Source organism: Thalassophryne amazonica, chromosome 2 (genome assembly GCF_902500255.1).
Source record: "Thalassophryne amazonica chromosome 2, fThaAma1.1, whole genome shotgun sequence".
In the NCBI taxonomy this organism is placed as follows: domain Eukaryota; kingdom Metazoa; phylum Chordata; class Actinopteri; order Batrachoidiformes; family Batrachoididae; genus Thalassophryne; species Thalassophryne amazonica.
This window is the reverse complement of record NC_047104.1, coordinates 47,815,377-47,837,636: the sequence shown is the minus strand read 5'-3', so window position 1 is coordinate 47,837,636 and position 22,260 is coordinate 47,815,377. Positions and strand designations below refer to the sequence as shown.

Below are 22,260 nucleotides of genomic sequence, written 5' to 3'. Positions count from 1 at the left end.
ACGCCTTCTCCAGATCCACAAAACACATGTGGACTGGTTGGGCGAACTCCCATGAACCCTCAAGCACCCGATGGAGCGTGTAGAGCTGGTCCAGTGTGCCGCGACCAAGACGAAAACCACACTGCTCCTCCTGAATCCGAGGTTCGACCATCGGTCAAATTCTCCATTCCAGTACTATGGAATAGACCTTACCGGGGAGGTTGAGTTATTACTCAGCCTTACTTAAATTATTAGTTACAAGTTATTTAATGTAAGAAAAACATAAGGATTTTCTTGAATAAACTACTGGGTATAAATTAGCAGTTCTGATGTTCCTGACACATCTACACTATTCTGCGTTTTGGCCTGATGCCTTGTTTGTATGAGGAATGTGAGTGCGGAAATCTCGTTGTTGTAATGACAATGACAATAAAAGCTATCTATCTATCTATCTATCTAAAGTAAGGCTGTAACAAAGATTAATTAAAAAAAACCTCTTTCCTTCAGACAATTCGGTGCTCAAAATGCAGGCAATAGTGATTCAAAGGGCTACAAATTTAAAAATCTTCCGGGGGAAGCTGGCCCCACTCTCCCCTATCCTGCAGTGCTTGATGCGCAGCTCGCTACAAGGAGAACTTTGGCAGCTGTGGGAGAACTCTTCCCTCAGCGCTCGATGCGGGGCACACTCAGGAAAACTTTACCGGCTTTGGTTCTGTCGACTACGCTGCCTGGAAGCGCTTTAAAATTAAAATGGCCATGTAAAAGTTCTGTGCCCTTCTCCGTGTCTGCGGCAGCAGTCACACTTATGGTACTTATGGTAACTTATGGCCGAATATGAAATCTGCTGATAGCTTGTAGTCAGACCTTTTTGCTTCACCTCCATGATGAACTTGCTAACAGATGGTCCGGACGTTAGCTGGTAAGCTTTAAATCTGTGTTTTTTCTGATACTGTTTAGATATTTATGGAGTATATTCTCGTCCAACTTGGTTTTTCTCATTGTGTTTTTAGCTTTCTGGTTTGTAACGAATGTGATACGCATTCCAGACTGATTGCCATGGTAACTGGTCTGATATTGGAAATTATTATCACTTTACCGGGCCGTTGCTAGGCCGGTATCGTAGATTTATGTCGACGTTACCTGGCTATACCCACCTGCTGTGTGCAAACAAATGACGTCATAGCGCGCAGCCCAAGAACTGTCCGCAGAGGGGAAAAAAAAAAACTGTCCGCAGAGGAAAAGATGAAAAGGCGAGAAGTGTGTTTTGGTCCCAATATGGATATTCGGGATGATTTTCTCATGGATAATGAACAGCAGCTAAAGCAGCCAGCTTGATGAGGATGCCCTGGTGAATTTGGAGAGCAGCGCACGCGCCAGGCGATGCAACAAAAGTTAAGCGAGCCAACTTTTTATGTACGCGTTACGTGTTGTGTATCTCAGTAAAAAGTGATAATAATGCAAATAACATGCTGTTGTCGTGCAGTATGCATTTTTCTGAGTCCCTCCATCCATCCCGTCACCTGCAATGACAGCTATTCGCCCTCGTCTAACTCGGGCAAATAGCTGTCATTTTGGGCGACTGGGCATGGACATCAGGCCTCTTGAAAATGCATACCGCCCTCCAAAAGCATGTTATTGTATTAATATCAGACCGGAAATCAGCCAGTCAGACTGCGCGTAGCATCACAATATCAATATATATCTCTTTTCCCTTTTACACGAAGGATGAGGATGAACTTCGATGAGCCGTAACAGCAGCAGCATTTGAAGGAACACGCTTATCATCAGTCAACTCCCACAACAACACGGACGATATTTTTATTATTTTATTTTTATTATTTTATTTTTATTATTTTCCTTTACATAAGGGACCGTAACTTCACTTTACAAACCGGCAAACCGGAAGATATTAATGGTCCAGTGGACACCAGAGATGCTTTGTGCGCTTCTCCATGGAAAAGGCACATTAATGACGAACAAATAAAAACTGTACAGTGTGAAACGGCAACCAGCGTGAAGTTAGACAGTAGACATTAGTTCATTCAGACAGTAATTCGCGATGAAGCAGTTTTGGTTGTATTATGGGCAAAAAATGTTTTTAAAATGGAAATAAACGTGTCCTGCTGAATTCTACCTTTAAAAAATCCAAAATAAAACAATGATTTGGTTTTGATGCTTAAACCAAAAATACAATGACAGAATATGGAAAGCATAAACAGACATATACTCATTTATTAGGCTTGTGCTTTGAATTAAATCTGTCAACTCCTTACACCTCACTCTAGTCACAACTTTAGTTAAAAAAAAGTGCTGCAAAAACAATTATGAAAACAGCTTACAGTTACACATCAAAAAACAACTACAAATAAAAGAATGACAAAAACAATTTAAAAATTAAAAAAACAGTCAAGATGACAAGTGACTACTGTACAAATAATATTTCAAAAATTCTGATTTTCTGTGCTGAGTAACTGTCCACATTTAAGCAGTAATAGCTTTTACATGGGCAAGTGAATTTTGGCGCCACCTGCCCAGATATGTCAAGTTCCCTTGCCCCATGCTCACCAAACTCTATTTCACACCCTCCCACCCCTCCAAATGACCGCTTTCAATGATAAGCCGAACTACTGTCTGGAAAATGAATAACTGTCCAGATAATGAATAACTGTCTACACTTAAGCAGTAATAGCTTTTACATGGGCAAGTGCATTTTGGCGCCACCTGCCCAGATATGTCAAGTGCCCTTGCCCCATGCCCACCAACCTCCATTTCACCCCCTCCCACCCCTCAATTTCACTGTATTTAATGATACGACGAACTACTGTCTGGAAATTGAATCACAATCCAGAATCTCAATAACTGTCCACACTTAAGCAGTAATAGGTTTTACATGGGTAAGTGCATCATTAAATACAGTGAAATTGAGGGGTGGGAGGGGGTGAAATGGAGGTTGGTGGGCATGGGGCAAGGGCACTTGACATATCTTGGCAGGTGGTGCCAAAATGCACTTGCCCATGTAAAAGCTATTACTGCTTAAATGTGGACAGTTATTCAGCGCAGAAAATCTGAATTTTTGAAATATTATTTGTACAGTAGTCACTTGTCATCTTGACTATTTTTTAAATTTTTAAATTTTTGTCATTCTTTTATTTCTCGTTGTTGTTTTTTGATGTGTAACTGTCCATTCTTTTCATAATTGTTTTTGCAGCACTTTTTTTAACTAGAGTGAGGTGTAAGGAGTTGACAGATTTAATTCAAAGCACAAGCCTAATAAATTATTATATGTCTGTTTACGCTTTCCATATCCTGTCATTGTATTTTTGGTTTTAGCATCAAAACCAAATCATTGTTTTATTTTGGATTTTTTTAAAAGGTAGAATTCAACAGGGCACATTTATTTCCATTTTAAAAACTTTTTTTGCCCATAATACATCCAGATCTGCTTCATCGCGACTTACTGTCTGAATAATGAACTACTGTCTACTGTCTAACTTCACGCCGGTGAAACGGCAGATGATTCTCTTTTCTTGCCCACAACAACAGACAACAGACAAGAGTCCTGGTAACAACTTTAATCAGCAGAAAGGTGGGTCACAATTGACATCTTTAAATGGCTTTGATGGAGGTTGGTGAATAAATTGTGGACCCACTGCTTATGAATCTTAACCAGCGGGTCCACAATCAACGTAAAGAAATTATAATGTTCCCGCTACACACGCTCGAAAACAACTTAACAGCCCAACCTAAACTTGGTGTTGGCATATTTATGGTGTGCACATTATATGACTGAAATTATAAATAGCAGAACAGTTTACTGTATTTACTGTAACTGTATTTTTAATATTATTATTATTATTGAACACAATAAGACAGAACATAGAAAAAGCACACATCTTCTCGTAGGGACTATACATTTCATACAATAATAGTGTTCTCAAAATATAGAGAAATATAAAGTAAGAATTACAAAACAATCAGAAGAAAAAAATACAAGGACTGGTTTTACGGATTATGACTTAATTACTAGATCACACCCAAGGATCACAACTTATACAACACGTTGGAGTAGGCGGACAATGCTTTGTTTGTCCCCAAACAATCCCAGCATGCACCACACCAAATCCAAAATGGAGGAATCCGTGAAACGGTCTATTCTTAAGGTTGGCACCACATCACTTTGGCAAAGTGGCCAATCCAAAGGTGAGAATTCATACTTCCGCGACTGGCCACTCGGTGAAAACACGCCCGGGCTGCATGCTGTTCTACTGAAATCAGCCGGTTTGCTTTTGTCTGTGGCTTGCTTCTATCAGCCAGCTGTCAGTTATCATTGCTTGGAATGGTGAGATTTATACACCAAGGTGACCTGAAATTAACCACTGTGCAATGAATTGACTTTATTGATGAGTCTGACCCCTTTGAAAAGTGACCAAATTACATGCATTTGTATTGAGTTTGGCGATGTGTTTACTGGCAAAACCCACCCCTAGAGGTTAAATGCCCAGATGACTGACCTCAAGAATTGGTGCTGGGAATTCCCCAGAGATCGTGTGGCACCTCCTGAATGTAACAAATCCATTACATACATATAACTGATTTCGTCCGTTTTATTCATAGTGGATTTCGATTATAATGGACAAAATTCGCTGGTCCATCTGAATCCATTAAATGCTTGTTTTACTGAATTTCTGCTGCTCCACCACTAAATCCGCCCACCATGAAAGAAAAAAAAAACCTGGAGCCGCCACTGTAACAGCCACTGTAACATCAACCAATTAACTGAAAACAGTCATTAAAAGGAAGGAGTGGAGAAATTTAACTTGTTTTCATGCATGGAAAATTAAAATATATTTTCCGAACCTACCTGTTAGCTTCCTGGCGTTGTTATGGTGACTCGGCGAACTTTGTAAACGATGTCTCCTCCACTATAGGGTTTAAACACGTCATTTAGAAACGCAGTAACCTTCACGGTCCAGGTGGAAAATCAACAGTAAGTAAGTCCAGAGGAGTCTGGGGTCTTCATTTAGCTCCCGAGCGCGCAGGAGAAACTCCGGACCTGAGTCCTCATGGTGACAGCCGCGATTCTGACTACACACACACACACACACACACACACACACACACACACACACACACACACACACACACACACACACACACACACACACACACACACACACGCAAAAAACGAAAGCGTTTGGAAGCCACACTGCACAGGATCTGCGCCCCCTACCGGAGACAGGAGGAACTCCCCCATAACTGCTGGGGGAAGTACAGTAACGTACAAACACAGCAGCAAGATTAATGAGCTGTTGTGACAAAAAGAGGACTAAAACCACCACAAACCCAAACTCTCTGTACATATACATAACAGAGAAACACATCTATATATAAAAAAGTTGCATGCAGTGTTTTTTCAGTTGCTATTTGTGTTTAAACTTTTAACTGCAATGTTTACATGTTTCTCTACCCTTAAGATGTTTCTACCTTTATATATATATATATATATATATATATATATATATATATATATATATATATATTCTTCTGTTAATACTTAAAGTTAAATGTATGTGGCAGCACAGTGAATTAGCTGTTTACACTGTTGCCTCACAGCAAGAAGGTCATGGGATCGAGTCCCACCTGTGGCCTTTCTGTGTGGAGTTTGCTTGTTCTCCCTGTGTTTGCGTGGGTTCTCTCTGGGTGCTTCAGCTTCCTCCCACATCCAAAGACATGCAAGTTAGATGGATTGGAGGCTTTAAATTGTCTGTTGGTGTGCGTGAGGGTGTGAATGTGTTTGTCTGTATGTGGCTTTGTGACAGACTGACGTCCTGTCGTCAGGGTGTACCCCGCCTCACGCCCTGTGACTGCTGGGATAGACTCCAGCCCGCCGTGATCCTCAACTGGAGTAAGCGGTTGAAAATGAGTGAGTGTCTTGTATGTATATAGACATTTTTTAATTGCAAAATTATAATACTGCACAAATGTTTACATGTGTTACCTATAGTATATCTTTCTTTTGATGTTACAGCACAATTTTTAGTTTTTATCTTATTCTTTCACACATTTGGCAGTCGGATACTGTGGAGACTTTTAAGTCATGTTTAAAGACTCATTTGTTTTCCCTGTTTTATCATTAGTGTTATGATGTTTTTTTTGTTCTTGTATACTTTTATGGTCGTCTTTTTATTGTGTTTTAAATTTTTAATTCAGTTTTTTGTTTTGTTTTGTTTTATGATGTGTGACGCGCCTTGAGATGATTTCATCGTGAATTGGCGCTATATAAATTAATAAATTTGAATTTTGAATTCCTTTGTTTTACTTTGGCAATGTGAATGTATGATTCCCATGTCAATAAAGCTATTTTTGAATTTGAATTTCAGAGACACACACAAAGAGAGAGAGATAGATAGAGAGGCAAGCCGTTTTAACATTTATCTTTTAAGTTTGATTCTACAATTACTATTACAGATATCAATAATGTTATTTTGACTGGTCAAAACTACAGTTATAGATATCAGCAGTGATGTCAATCAGAACGACAATTTGCCGCACATCCTAAATAAGTTACAGATCTCTGTAATTCAGTTTTTCCTTTTACAAATAATGGTTGCAAATGTCTCAAATACAACCCCTGGCAAAAATTATTGAATCACCGGCCTCGGAGGATGTTCATTCAGTTGTTTAATTTTGTAGAAAAAAAGCAGATCACAGACATGACACAAAACTAAAGTCATTTCAAATGGCAACTTTCTGGCTTTAAGAAACACTATAAGAAATCAGGAAAAAAATTGTGGCAGTCAGTAACGGTTACTTTTTTAGACCAAGCAGAGGGACAAAAATATGGAATCACTCAATTCTGAGGAAAAAATTATGGAATCATGAAAAACAAAAGAACGCTCCAACACATCATTAGTATTTTGTTGCACCACCTCTGGTTTTTATAACAGCTTGCAGTCTCTGAGGCATGGACTTAATGAGTGACAAACAGTACTCTTCATCAATCTGGCTCCAACTTTCTCTGATTGCTGTTGCCAGATCAGCTTTGCAGGTTGGAGCCTTGTCATGGACCATTTTCTTCAACTTCCACCAAAAATTTTCAATTGGATTAAGATCCGGACTATTTGCAGGCCATGACATTGACCCTATGTGTCTTTTTGCAAGGAATGTTTTCACAGTTTTTGCTCAATGGCAAGATGCATTATCATTTTGAAAAATGATTGCATCATCACCAAACATCCTTTCAATTGATGGGATAAGAAAAGTGTCCAAAATATCAACGTAAACTTGTGCATTTATTGATGATGTAATGACAGTCATCTCCCCAGTGCCTTTACCTGACATGCAGCCCAATATCATCAATGACTGTGGAAATTTACATGTTCTCTTCAGGCAGTCATCTTTATAAATCACATTGGAAAGGCACCAAACAAAAGTTCCAGTATCATCACCTTGCCCAATGCAGATTCGAGATTCATCACTGAATATTACTTTCAACCAGTCATCCACAGTCCATGATTGCTTTTCCTTAGCCCATTGTAACCTTGTTTTTTTCTGTTTAGGTGTTAATGATGGCTTTCGTTTAGCTTTTCTGTATGTAAATCCCATTTCCTTTAGGCGGTTTCTTGCAGTTCGGTCACAGACATTGACTCCAGTTTCCTCCCATTCGTTCCTCATTTGTTTTGTTGTGCATTTTTGATTTTTGAGACATATTACTTTAAGTTTTCCGTCTTGACGCTTTGATGTCTTCCTTGGTCTACCAGTATGTTTGCCTTTAACAACCTTCCCATGTTGTTTGTAATTGGTCCAGAGTTTAGACACAACTGACTGAACAACCAACATCTTTTGCAACACTGCGTGATGATTTACCCTCTTTTAAGAGTTTGATAATCCTCTCCTTTGTTTCAATTGACATCTTTCGTGTCGGAGCCATGATTCATGTCAGTCCACTTGGTGCAACAGCTCTCCAAGGTGTGAGCCCTCCTTTTTAGATGCAGACTAATGAGCAGATCTGATTTGATGCAATTGTTAGTTTTGGGGATGAAAATTTACAGGGTGATTCCATCATTTATTCTTCAGAATTGAGTGAGTCCATATTTTTTTCCCTCTGCTTGGTCTAAAAAAGTAACTGTTACTGACTGCCACAATTTTTTTTTCCTGATTTCTTATAGTTTCTTAAAGCCAGATAGTTGCCATTTGAAATGACTTTAGTTTTGTGTCATGTCTGTGATCTGCTTTTTTTCTACAAAATTAAACAACTGAATGAACATCCTCCGAGGCCGGTGATTCCATAATTTTTGCCAGGGGTTGTAGCATTATGATTTGTCGTGCATGACATTGCTCATGCAAGGCTTCCCATGAATACTGGCCCAGGTTTGGTTTGAATTAACCAGATTTGAGGATCAGAGGTAATGGTGGTCATAATGGTGGGTAAGATTGTTGCTGGTAGCTCCTGTTGTGCACAGACTCCAGTGTTAAAAACTTTCTCAGAAACCTGAAATTCTGCCTCCTTTGACACGGTGTTGTGGTTTGAATAGCATGCTGCTCGCTTCCTTCCACCTGCCATAGCACTGATTCTGTCATCACTAGATATCTGTGATGGCATTTTTCCTAGTCACAACTCTAATTCAAGATACCTGTGATCACATTTCGACTGGGCAGAATGAGTTAAACATATCTCAGATTTCAAATACCTCAAATCAAATGTTATTTCAAGATATCAATAAGCTGATAACAGGTATCTCCCTTATAAAAGTAATTCAAGCTTGAGATATCTTCAACATCATGGCTAGTCAGAACTGAAGCTATCTACAGATATCTACAATGTTATTCTGACTAGCTGAACCTGAATTTAAGATATATAAAAATGCTGTAGATATCTTGAATTGAGGGGAATTAAAGGTATCTTGAACTGGAATTATGACTAGTCACAACTCATTCATCTTCAACCATTTACTCCATTTAAGGGGAATTGATCCCATTGCTAACCACTAAATCACCATGCTGCCCGTACTAGTCACAACTGAATTGTTGATATGTGAAACTACAATTATAGATCAACAATTCACTTGCAGATATCTCAAACTCTTATCGCAGATATCTACTTATGACCTGTAGATATATCGAATGTGAAACCCCATAAACATGAATAACAAAAGTAGTTTGAGTCTCCTAGTTTCAAATGAATTATGTTTAATTTGTCAAAATCTAATTGTGGATATTTTGAATTAGATCTTTCAGTAGGCAAAATGATATCAGTAAAGAATATCCATTCTAGCTAATAAATGTTAAACTGGCTTGCCATACGCACATGGCCACAATTAAAATTTAAAAAAGGCCAACTTCTCTGACGTCTTAGTGATCTTTTGCACCACATTTCACCTTGATGCTGAAAATCTGTCAGAAGTACACATAATGATTTAGAGATTCAGTGGCCATTTAGGATCTAAACACCAGAGGAATCAAACCTGTCCAAGGTCGAAGGGAGGTGATTGTTTGTCCCAAGTTTTACCTTGATACACAAAGTGTTTATCAAGATATCTCATTCCCATTTGGACCTGGTGGGATGTTGTTGGATGGAGATCAGATGGACAGAGGTGGTGTTGTATGAGGAAGGAGGAGCTTAACTGCTTCACCTCAGGCAGATGTGGTTGGTTCCAGCTCCCGCTTCTGCAGTTTTATTCTTTGCACGCAGGTCCGTTTGTTTCTGTTTTCACCTCCTAAACAACAATGCACCAGGTTCACTCACACAAGGCTCTTAAAGGGTATGATTAGGGGGGTGATGGTCGAGTGGTTAAGCGTTTGGCTTGACACCAGAGGATCCTCGGTTCAAATCCCATTCTGATCGGAGAATCACTAATGGCCCTTGGGCAAGGTCCTAGTTGCTCCCGGTGTGTAGTGGGCGCCTTGCTTGGCAGCAGCCTGACATCGGGGTGAATGTGAGGCATTGATGTGTAAAGCGATTTAAGCATCTGATGCAGATGGAAAAGCACAATATAGATGCAGTCCATTTACCATGATAGATGACAATCTCTCACTCACTCATCTTCAATCGCTTATCCGGGAACGGGTCACAGGTAGGTGACAATCTGATTGGTTTAATTCAAGTTGTGCCCAAACCACTGCCACTATTAATAAAGAGATCCAATATAACCTCCTTATGCCCTGAACCTTTGCCCTCAGACTACACTCTGTGTAAATAGTAAAGTGGAGTTGGACAGTGAGTGTCAGAATACAGAAATAAATAACCACAAAATACAGAAATAATTATGTTAATACAGAAATAAATAACCACAAAATACAGAAATAATTATGTTAAATAACCACATTATTATCTCCATCACAGAGGTAATGTTTTCACCAGCATTTGTCTGTCTTTGTATTTGTTTGTCTTTTAGCAGGTTAACTCAAAAATTTTGTGAGCAGAGAAATCATGCTCCAGGCACAAAGGGATTCAACTTTGGAGGTGATCCAGTATATATTCTGGAACTGAGTTCCAGAAGAATGTCTGGCACATAACATTTAACGCAGTGACTTGTGATGATAACTATTGAAGAAAATTGGTGAGCAGATGAATAATGTCCTAGAAATTTTATTTTTAATCTGATTCAGAACATATTTTCCATAACATATGTGGTATGCAGTCTCTGTGTGCCTTCTATTTTGCATTGTGGTCTTGTTTGCAAAAGTAACAACTAAATTGCTCGGATATCTATTTCTCCAAAATTACTGAATTGTGTCAATTTGGCAACAGAACATCTTTCTGAAGTTATCTAATTTCAAAATCACAAACGAACCCTGGAAATAACCAGTTTGTCTGCCTGGGTGGACGCAGTGACGTGCAGCACCAGCGCAAGCTCCCAGACCTGACCTGACCTTGGAAAAAAAACTTTCAGGGTTTTTGTTTTTGTACCCCCCCCGTGCATGACTCACAACAACACATTTCACTGAGTTCATTTAAGGAGCTCTGAAGTGGAACAAACTGGCAGCCGTGACAACAGACTGCACAAAGGTCTTTAGAGGACGGAGCGTACCAACACTGCAGCACCAGTGCCTGCAGTTATTGCTAGTCACTCACCAACACACAAATTAGGGATGCATGTAGATAAGACTGTAGGGGCTTCAGCTCAGCTTCAGCAGATATGCACACTGCAAGTGTCACGTTTGCATCACGGCTGCGTTGTGGCTTGATTTTCATTTAGGTGGCTGTGTTAACAGATTAAACCTTGCACATCACCATCATCATGAGCAAAGTGTCCCAGAAACATCCCAATGTCTAACACTGCGTGTGCTGCACTCCTCTAGAGAATAGACTCTGGGCCTCTTTTTATTTATTTTTTCAGGCATGAGCAGCACGCAGTCAATAGACAGGAAAATTATGTGTAGACTCATTTTAACATCATATCAGCAACATTAAGTAGTTAACCACCTCTGCCACATTTCTCCACGTAATGTGGAGTTGCATCAGGAAGGCCATCCGGCGTAAAACTTGTGCCAATTGAACATGCAGAGCCATCTCAGACTTCCTGTGGCGACCCCGAGTGCAAACAAGGAAGCAGCCGAAAAGAACTTACTTACTGGTGGTTCTATGACTGCAGAATAAATAGACATGAAAAATATAAGGTAAAGCTGATGGTGAGTCTATACATATTATTTTTTTAAGTTTATATATTATAAAATGTTCAACACAAGGACAATTGATAGGGAAAAATTGAACAGCGGTGCAGCCAGTGGTGGGCACAGTTCCGCTAATCCACTAATTAACAAAGCAAATTTTTCATTAGCGGATTAGCTTTTCAGCTAACATTGAAAACCATCAATGGACCAATTAGCGTCTGCTAAATTTAGTTCCGCTAACTTTCAGTCTGCTAACATTTTTTTGCTGGTAAAGTGAGTAACGTTTAACGGTCAAAAACGTTTGTAAACCCTAAAATCATTGTGTTCTGTCGAGATGAGCTCCCATACCATAAATAGACAGTTAGTGTGTCTGCTTTAAAAACGGCGTGTACATGCAAATCTTTACTTTTTTAAAGTGAAAAGACACTTATTGCTGTATTTTTATGTAAAGACAAAACTTACGTGGATTTTCTTCGGTGGGGAAGCTCAATGCAATGGATGAGGTGTACACTTTACCAGTCGCATTGAATGCAACAGGAGTGAGCCGTTCCTGTAACAGTTTATAAACATAAACTGTGAGTTAATACTGTGATTTACTGCTTTTTATAAAGACGATGACCGTGTTTGGGATTTTTTTTATGTATTTATTTTTTGTGCATTTGTTATGTGAGGTGCAGATTTTTCCAGTTGCGTTGAATGCAACATGGGTGAGCTGTTCCTGTAACAGTTTATAAATATAAACTGTGATTAAAGCCCTGGTCCCACCCAATAATGGATGATTGAATAATAATAACATACTTTTGGAGGGCGGTATGCATTTTCAGAGGCCCGACGTTCACGCCCAGTCACCCAAAATGACAGATATTCGCCCGAGTTATTTTTGGACGACTTGGCGTGAATGGAGGGACTCAGAAAATGCATACCGCATGACAACAGCATGTTATTTGCATTATTATCACTTTTTACTGAGATACACAACACGTAATGCGTACATAAAAAGTTGGCTCACTTAACTCTTGTCGTGTCGGCTGGCACGCGCGCTGCTCTCCTCATCAAGCTTGCTGCTTTAGCTGCTGTTCATTGTCGTACTATCCATGAGAAAATCATCCGGAATATCCATATAACACACTTCTCGCCTTTTCATCTTTTCCTCTGCGGATAGCCCCCCCGCAGACAGTTCTTGGTCTGTGCACGCACTATGACGTCATTTGTTTACACACAGCGGGCGGGTATAGCCAGGTAGCATCAACGTAAATCTACGATACTGGCCTAGCAAAGCCCCGGTAAAGTGATAATGAGCAACATAGCATGTTTTTTTTTTTTTTTGGTATGAGTCCAGTTATTCAACAGTCATGGAGAATAGTGGCTCTGAGAGGCTCTTAGAGGCAGAATATTCGGCTAACGAGGCTCATCTCTGAGCGAGGCGCTCATTTCAAGAAGTTCAAAATTTAGCAACCACAGCATGGGGTAGTTTGCATACAAGGTACTACGAGGACAAAGAAGGATTTTAGAGGCATGTTTTTAGTGAGGATGAGGCTGTTAAAATCCAATCCAATCCAATCCACTTTATTTATATAGCACATTTAAACAACAGAACAGTTTCCAAAGTGCTGCACATAAAAATGATTATACAACTATACAAAACAATAAACCCACTCAGATACTAATAAATAAATAAACATAAAAGCAATAAAACAATAAATAAATAAAACACTGGGCCAAAGACAACAGAGGACCATACAACTCATGCAGAGCTAAAAACCAGAGAATAAAAGTGGGTCTACAGACGAGACTTAAAACACTCCACTGTGGGGGCTGTTCGAACGTGGAGAGGCAGAGCGTTCCAGAGTCTGGGCCCAGCCACAGAGAAGGCCTGTTCCCCCTGGACTTAAGTCTCGTCCTAGGCACCACAAGCTGGAGCTGGCCCTCAGACCTCAGAGCACGCGCTGGGGAGTAAATTTGGAGGAGGTCTACAATATATTGTGGGGCCAGTCCATTTAAAGCTTTAAAAACAAATAATAAAATTTTAAAATCAATTCTAAAATTAACAGGGAGCCAGTGCAAAGACGCAAAAATGGGTGTAATATGTTCATGTTTTTTGCTCCCAGTTAAGAGGCGTGCAGCAGCGTTCTGGACTAACTGCAATCTGTGAAGTGTATTTTGATTAATTCCAAAAAAAGTGAATTGCAGTAGTCCAGGCGTGAAGAAATAAAAGCATGCATGATCGTTACTCTGGATGGCATTACCCTGACCTCTAGTAATACTGTGAGAAATCTTGGAGTCATTTTTGATCAGGATATGTCATTCAAAGCGCATATTAAACAAATATGTAGGACTGCTTTTTTGCATTTACGCAATATCTCTAAAATCAGAAAGGTCTTGTCTCAGAGTGATGCTGAAAAACTAATTCATGTATTTATTTCCTCTAGGCTGGACTATTGTAATTCATTATTATCAGGTTGTCCTAAAAGTTCCCTAAAAAGCCTTCAGTTAATTCAAAATGCTGCAGCTAGAGTGCTGACGGGGACTAGAAGGAGAGAGCATATCTCACCCATATTGGCCTCTCTTCATTGGCTTCCTGTTAATTCTAGAATAGAATTTAAAATTCTTCTTCTTACTTATAAGGTTTTGAATAATCAGGTCCCATCTTATCTTAGGGACCTCGTAGTACCATATCACCCCAATAGAGCGCTTCGCTCTCAGACTGCAGGCTTACTTGTAGTTCCTAGGGTTTGTAAGAGTAGAATGGGAGGCAGAGCCTTCAGCTTTCAGGCTCCTCTCCTGTGGAACCAGCTCCCAATTCAGATCAGGGAGACAGACACCCTCTCTACTTTTAAGATTAGGCTTAAAACTTTCCTTTTCGCTAAAGCTTATAGTTAGGGCTGGATCAGGTGACCCTGAACCATCCCTTAGTTATGCTGCTATAGACATAGACTGCTGGGGGGTTCCCATGATGCACTGTTTCTTTCTCTTTTTGCTCTGTATGCACCACTCTGCATTTAATCATTAGTGATCGATCTCTGCTCCCCTCCACAGCATGTCTTTTTCCTGGTTCTCTCCCTCAGCCCCAACCAGTCCCAGCAGAAGACTGCCCCTCCCTGAGCCTGGTTCTGCTGGAGGTTTCTTCCTGTTAAAAGGGAGTTTTTCCTTCCCACTGTAGCCAAGTGCTTGCTCACAGGGGGTCGTTTTGACCGTTGGGGTTTTACATCATTATTGTATGGCCTTGCCTTACAATATAAAGCGCCTTGGGGCAACTGTTTGTTGTGATTTGGCGCTATATATAAAAAAAATTGAATTGAAATTGAATTGAATGATGCGCTCCAAGTCAGAAAAGGATAAAATTGATTTAATTTTGGTTAAAAGACAAAGCTGATAAAAGCTGAATTTAACAACCGCCTTGACCTGCCTGTCCAGTTTAAGGTCAGAGTCCATAATGACGCCAAGGTTGGTGGCTGTGGGCTTCATGTGTTGACTGAGAGGGCCCAGGTCTAATCGAGCTGTGGAACCAACACTGGGCCCAAACACAATCACCTCAGTTTTGTTCTCATTTAAGCTAAGAAAATTTTGAGCCAACCAAGCCTTGACGTCTTCCAGGCACACAAGCAAGGGTGTCAGGGGGCTGCTAGAGTTCTTCTTAATAGGCAAATAAATTTGAGTATCATCTGCATAAAGATGATAAGATATGCCATGTTTTCTAAACACCTGACCTAACGGGAGAAGGTACAGGGTGAAGAGAATAGGCCCAAGAATAGAACCCTGGGGGACTCCACAGTTCAGAGGAACAGAAGACGAGGTGGACTCCCCCAGCCTGACAGTAAATGAACGGCCTGAGTGGAACCAGTCCAAGGCTGTCCCCCTGACACCCACACAGTTCTCAAGAAGAGATAAAAGAGTTGCATGGTCAACTGTGTCGAAGGCAGCAGTCAAGTCTAAAAGCACCAAAATGGCAGAATCACCAGAATCAGTGATTAAAAACAGGTCATTAAAAACCTTTAAAAGTGCAGACTCCGTGCCGTGAAATAATTTATAACCTGACTGAAAACTGTCTAAAATGTTGTTCGTTTCTAAAAACTCTTGTAGTTGTACAAGAACAGCTTTTTCCAAAATCTTTGAAATAAAAGGAAGCTTAGATATGTGCCTATAATTAGAGATAACAGAGTTATCAAGACTTGCTTTCTTTAAAAGAGGCTCAACTACAGCCTGCTTACAAAACGCAGGAACTTTTCCTGACATAAGGCTGCTGTTGACCAAAACAACAACATCAGGGCCGATAGTTCCCCAGACCTCTTTAAAGAGTCGTGGGGGGATACAGTCTGAGGGACAAAATGAAGGTTTGAGATTTTTAACAATATTTGATAAATCTGAAAATAACACAGGTTCAAACCGGTCTAACACAGCAGAACAAAGCCCATTATCCGAGCACCTGGCGGCTACAAGGACAGGACAGGCCTTTTTGGACAGGCTATTTTGGCTCAGCCCTCTTGCCCACTACAATCCCACCTGCTTTGTGCACCAGATGCTGTATATAAAATAATTATTTTGTAGAGGATTAATCATTTTCTGTCAGTCTGTCTTGAAAACACCTCTAATTGCTTCTGGAATCACAGAGGACATTTAGAGCTTTTTTTCCTCTCTATCTGTCTCGTGTGCTGAGGTGGAGAACATAATTGGAACAGCCTAAAAGGTAACTATTTGTAATGTTTATATTTTAATAGCTTGGTAAAACAGTTGCATGTTCATTCCTTCTTTATAAACAGCTGTAAAAGTACATTTACATTTATGATGACACAATGACTTGCACTCAAGGCGAGCATTTACGCAAAACGCGAGCACACAAAAGAGCGATTTTGCAGACATTAACGGACGAACACAAAGTTAAATGTTGGATCACGGTGTCAAAATTACTGTAAAGCCACGGAAGAAATAAAGCCAGCGAGAAGAAGCGCAGAGGCGACTGTCCAGGAAGCGGTGGTTTGGTTCTAGCTGGTCTATGGATATTTTGTGTTGTGTTGTGTTTTTTTGGGGGGTGGGAGTGATCCATACAGTTGCGGGTGTATATAATTAAAGCGGCAACCTCATTGTGGTGTCTTTTTTTTTTTTGGTCACAGAGAGCTGGGTGAACACGCAGCTGCTGCATTTAATGACTCTGGAACACAGGTGAACTGCAGCCTGGCGCAGGGTTGCGCACACCGGCCGGACTGTACAGGAGCGGCCTTTTTTGAACTGCATTTAAAAAATTCACAGCATCTTGAATGGATGCTGTGAATTGAAAACCCACGCTTTAAAGGGACCAAGTGTGGGAGGGCTGGAGGTTTAGACCAAACCCATGCCTAAACATGCACCAACATCGTATTACATGGGGCCACATGGATCATATACGGCAACACGAGCCAGTCGAGGCTGGTCCTGGCTCATTAGGCTGATACCTTGCACATGTGAAGTACAGAGAGGTACAGAGAGGCACACAGAGGTGCCTTAGTAGCGGATACGTGATAGATTTATATGTGGATCATTATTTGAATAATCACTGACAAATACATACTTGGCTCTTTATTCATGGCTTTAGTATTTGGTGGAACCAAGGCTTAGTATGTGACTTCAAATACTGCAATTTCCTGTTTTTGATGAAGATGATGACAGTGTTTGGGGTTTTAATTTTTATTTTTCGTGCTTTCTTTTTGTGTTTGAGATCCTGAATTTACCCAGCAGCCCCTGCAGTGCTTAAACCCGAAACTGGTTTATCAGGAGCCGATGGTGTAATCCGATGTGGCCACAACTGAGTCTAAAAGTAAGCGGTTAGTGGTAACCTGCACTAAATTTTTTTGTTGGTTTAAAGGTTTAGCATTAAAAAAGTTCACTTTTCAGTTAGAAGATTAATGGTTATCAAAAGTAACTTTTCGGTTGGCTGTGCCCACCACTGGATGCAGCACACATGTACATGTCCAAAGTGATGCACAGGTGACCTTTGCAGTGTGCTTCAGGCCTAGACATCTTCATGGTTACTACTCGATTACTTTTCAGGAACAAATTCTTACTTCTTTTAAAATGAGCATCACCAACTGTGGAATACTGAACACCCACAGAGACATTCTGAGGATAAAAAAAAGCACAAACTGAGTGTAAATTGTTTAATCCTAGGTAAAGTACAGAAAATTGGTGGTAAACAAAGAAGTCATCCCTTCTTGCTATATCAGGCATGAAAAAGTGAGAAAACATGAGGCAAAAGATGATTTAAGACAAAAATCATTCTGCATGAGAACAAAGACAATAATCATCTTAGATTGATGACAGTTAATGGTGAAAGGGATCATTCAGAAGGCTGTTAAAGTGCAGAGTATACTCCGTAAGGAACGCAATGCACTATCAACAAATGAGTCTCTGTATCGTTCAAGTATGTGACCGTTCTGAGCATTGAAGAATCACAGCATGTTGTCAGTGAAAATGTACATTCAGTCAAGATGCCGCCATCTGCACGACATCTTTACAAACAGTTTGCATTCATCTTTAAGGGAGTGCTTCCCAGACACTCGGGGAAATAAACCCTTCACATTCCAAAGGTTTGTGGTACTAATGGAAGTGGTGATGTGTTTTGGTATGAATACAGGTTAAACGGAGCGGCGGAGGTGGTCAGGTACATGTTTGTGTGTTTTAAAAGTGAACCTTTGGTCCTCTTCATTTAGTCTCAGACAGCTTTGCAAGGCTGGCTTGGCGGAAGGCCGCTCGGTCCTTCATTTCCAGAACACAGTCCCTCACCATCTCTGCAAACATGGAGGGCCAGAGTTTATGGAGCGCCTCGCCCTTCAGATTGGTGTCTGAAGCCCTTTGGACCAACTCCTGCAGGTACTGCTCAGTCATGGAAGCCCGCTCTGATGACTCCACTGTGCTCTCCTAAAAAAAACAAAAACAAAAAAAAAAAACAAGATTTTGGTGGACAGTGCACAATGATCAATGTTACCGGTAGTCTTTTTTTTCAGGCTACGGTGTTGAGCAAACAATATGTAGCATAAAATCTGCAACATCTAACCCTATTGGACTTTGTTAAGGGCCTTTCACACTGCATGCGTTCAGGGTGTTAAACTCGGCGGATCGCTCTAAAACCCATTATTTTCAATGAGAAGTGTTGCAACTCTCTGCCGGGAGCGTGCATTGCCGCTTGTCATCAGGCCAGTGTGGTCAAAGTTCAATCCAATCCAACTCTCACTGCTGCGTGTGACATAGCTTTGTGCTGTCCAATAGAAATGAGGCATCAAGACAAAACATGAGGAAGGAGAAGAAGAAGAGGACAGAGTGCAGAAATGCATCACAGAACTGCTAATTCATACACAGCAGTTTTCTGAAGAAATTACTTATTACTTAATTCCTAATTACTGTACATTTTGAAGTAAAAAAAATTCTTACATTATAAAACTTGTAATTAAAATAGTTTTAAGTAAAAAAAAAGATTCTTTAGAAAACTTTTTCATCTGTAAATTAAAACCATAACTTACCTTTTGTTGGTTCAGATGAGATGATTTTGTGATTAACATTATAAGGAATCTTGGACATTTATTTTTAGACAAAATAGTATGAAAAGTAACGTGTACATTTTTAAGTCTGGTAGATTCATTAATTCATATCTGCATTTCAACCAGGAAATGACACCATAAATAAATAATATATACAGTATATGTCACGGTCATGAATGTGCAAAGCTCTTCAGCATCTGACCATGTCATTTAGGTCTTTCAGACTTTATTTTCAGTAAATGGTTTTGGGGACCATTAGCGTGGCTAAAAAAACTTTAACCTCATGTGCTAGCAAGGTGCGCACTGCCTCTCACTTTAGCATTCATGGATTTACAGCAAGATGGCGGCGCGCACGGGTGCAGCAGCTTTTAGCTCTCCAATTTGGTGCTTGTTTTTCTTACTTCTTGCATGTATATTCTTCGAGTTTTGTAAAGCGACCCACAGCTTTAGCTGCCAGAACCTTATCGACCTCAGTCTGAGGTACAAACTGTTGGTTATGAGCGAATTCCACCAGTACCACAACATCCCGGAGGACATAGCGAGAACACCGGGCTCTCCATGGATTACCAGCCTGCCCAGCAGGCAGGGAAGGCAGCGTAGAGACAGGAAGCAGAAGCGAGGATGTCGGTCCAGCTCTGATGCTAGGCTACATAAACAACCACACAGGCTCTCAAACACCTCCTCTCAAACACCAGATCCATCACACACAAAATAGACGAATTGGAGCTACAGATGGCCACAAACAGCTTTGTGCGGAACTGCAGCATTATTTTCATCAAGGAGATGTGGCTTCACCTGCTGATCCCCGACGCTGCAGTCCAGCTAGCAGGCTGCACGCTACACCAGCAGGACAGAACCAGTGGTTCGGGTAAGTGCAGAGGTGGAGGGCTCTGTGTTTATGTGAACCGCGAGTGGTGCTGTAGCAGCAGGGTCATTGACTCTCACTGTTCTCCTGATTTAGAGGTGCTGGCAGTCTTGTGCAGACCTTTTAATCTCCCAAGGGAGTTCACAGTAGTCATTGTGTTTGCTGTTTACATCCCCCTCTTGCTTGTCTGTGTAAATAAACAGCAGCTGGCCCACCCGGATGGTGTTTGTATTGTTGCTGGTGACTTCTACCAAGCACGTTTAAAGACTGTGCTCCCTAAGTTCATCCAGTACGTGAAGTGTGCCACCAGAGGGGAAAATACTTTGGACCATGTTTACTCAAACATTAAAAACGCATACAAAGTCACTCCCCTTCCTCATCTCACTGGATCAGACCATCTCGCTGGATCAGACCATCTCTGTCCCTCACCCCCACCTACACCCCCCTGCTGAGGCGAATAAAGCCATAACGAAAAACTATCCAAACCTGGCCTGAGGGAGCGCTCTCCTAGCTACAGGACTGCTTCTCACGGACTGTATGGGATTCATTCTCCAGCCACAACCGGCAGGAGTACACTGACACTGACACACTCTCCTACATTAAGAACTGTGTTGACACTGTCACCGTCAACAAAAGAGTCAGGGTTTTTCCAAAGCAGAAGCCCTGGATGAACAGTGCAGTCAAGTCCCTATTAAAAAGCCACAACACCGCCTTTAAATCAAGGGGCAGGGCGCTGAACAGCGCGGCCAGGTCCGATCTGAAAAGAGGCCAAGGTTGCCTACAAGGAAAAGACAGAGGACAACTTCGCTGTAAATGATCCCAGAAGGCTGTGGCAGGGAATAAATCATACACTCAACAACAATATAAACGCAACACTTTTGGTTTTGCTCCCATTTTGTATGAGATGAACTCAAAGATCTAAAACTTTTTCCACATACACAATATCACCATTTCCCTCAAATATTGTTCACAAACCAGTCGAAATCTGTGATAGTGAGCACTTCTCCTTTGCTGAGATAATCCATCCCACCTCACAGGTGTGCCATATCAAGATGCTGATTAGACACCATGATTAGTGCACAGGTGTGCCTTAGACTGCCCACAATAAAAGGCCACTCTGAAAGGTGCAGTTTTATCACACAGCACAATGCCACAGATGTCGCAAGATTTGAGGGAGCGTGCAGTTGGCATGCTGACAGCAGGAATGTCAACCAGAGCTGTTGCTCGTGTATTGAATGTTCATTTCTCTACGATAAGCCGTCTCCAAAGTCGTTTCAGAGAATTTGGCAGTACATCCAACCAGCCTCACAACCGCAGACCACGTGTAACCACACCAGCCCAGGACCTCCACATCCAGCATGTTCACCTCCAAGATCGTCTGAGACCAGCCACTCGGACAGCTGCTGAAACAATCGGTTTGCATAACCAAAGAATTTCTGCACAAACTGTCAGAAACCATCTCAGGGAAGCTCATCTGCATGCTCGTCGTCCTCATCGGTGTCTCGACCTGACTCCAGTTTGTCGTCGTAACCGACTTGAGTGTGCAAATGCTCACATTCGCTGGCGTTTGGCACGTTGGAGAGGTGTTCTCTTCACGGATGATGCGAAGGAGATGTGTTGCACTGCATGAGGCAAATGGTGGTCACACCAGATACTGACTGGTATCCCCCCCCCAATGAAACAAAACTGCACCTTTCAGATTGGCCTTTTATTGTGGACAGTCTAAGGCACACCTGTGCACTAATCATGGTGCCTAATCAGCATCTTGATATGGCACACCTGTGAGGTGGGATGGATTATCTCAGCAAAGGAGAAGTGCTCACTATCACAGATTTCGACTGGTTTGTGGACAATATTTGAGGGAAATGGTGATATTGTGTATGTGGAAAAAGTTTTAGATCTTTGAGTTCATCTCATACAAAATGGGAGCAAAACCAAAAGTGTTGCGTTTATATTTTTGTTGAGTATATAACCAACTACAGAAGCAGCAACCCAGGAAATGCTAGGTCTGACGCCTCACTGGCAGAGGAGCTGAACCGCTTCTTTGCCCGCTTCGAAGCAAACAGACCAGCAGCAACTCCACACCCACGCTAACACTTCAGGAACATGAAGTGAGATGTGTGGTGAAGGCGGTGAACCCCAGGAAGGCGGCCGGCCCCGATGGTGTACCTGGAAAAGTACCGAAAGCGTGTGCTGACCAACTGGCTGGAGTTTTCACCTGCATCTTCAACCTGTCCCTGTCGCAGGCCATCATTCCACCCTGCCTCAAATCCTCCACCATCATTCCAGTCCCCAAGA

General features: G+C 41.2%; 2 protein-coding genes across 4 annotated transcripts in view; both read right to left on the bottom strand.

Annotated features, from left to right (window-relative positions):
• Positions 1-5,042, bottom strand: part of adamtsl7 (ADAMTS-like 7) — a 149,650-nt gene extending 144,608 nt beyond the window's left edge. Inside the window, exon 1 of the mRNA XM_034185762.1 lies at positions 4,841-5,042. The gene's annotated coding sequence lies outside the window, so the exon portion shown is untranslated. The remainder of the gene's footprint in view (positions 1-4,840) is intronic.
• Positions 5,043-17,705: 12,663 nt separating this feature from the next.
• LOC117523977 (leucine-rich repeat-containing protein 49) overlaps positions 17,706-22,260 on the bottom strand; it is a 184,742-nt gene continuing 180,187 nt past the window's right edge. For all 3 annotated transcript variants that reach the window (XM_034185680.1, XM_034185689.1, XM_034185673.1), the window contains one exon: positions 17,706-18,480. In XM_034185680.1, coding sequence (XP_034041571.1) covers positions 18,265-18,480 — 216 coding nt within the window. In that variant the 3' untranslated portion in view covers positions 17,706-18,264. The remainder of the gene's footprint in view (positions 18,481-22,260) is intronic.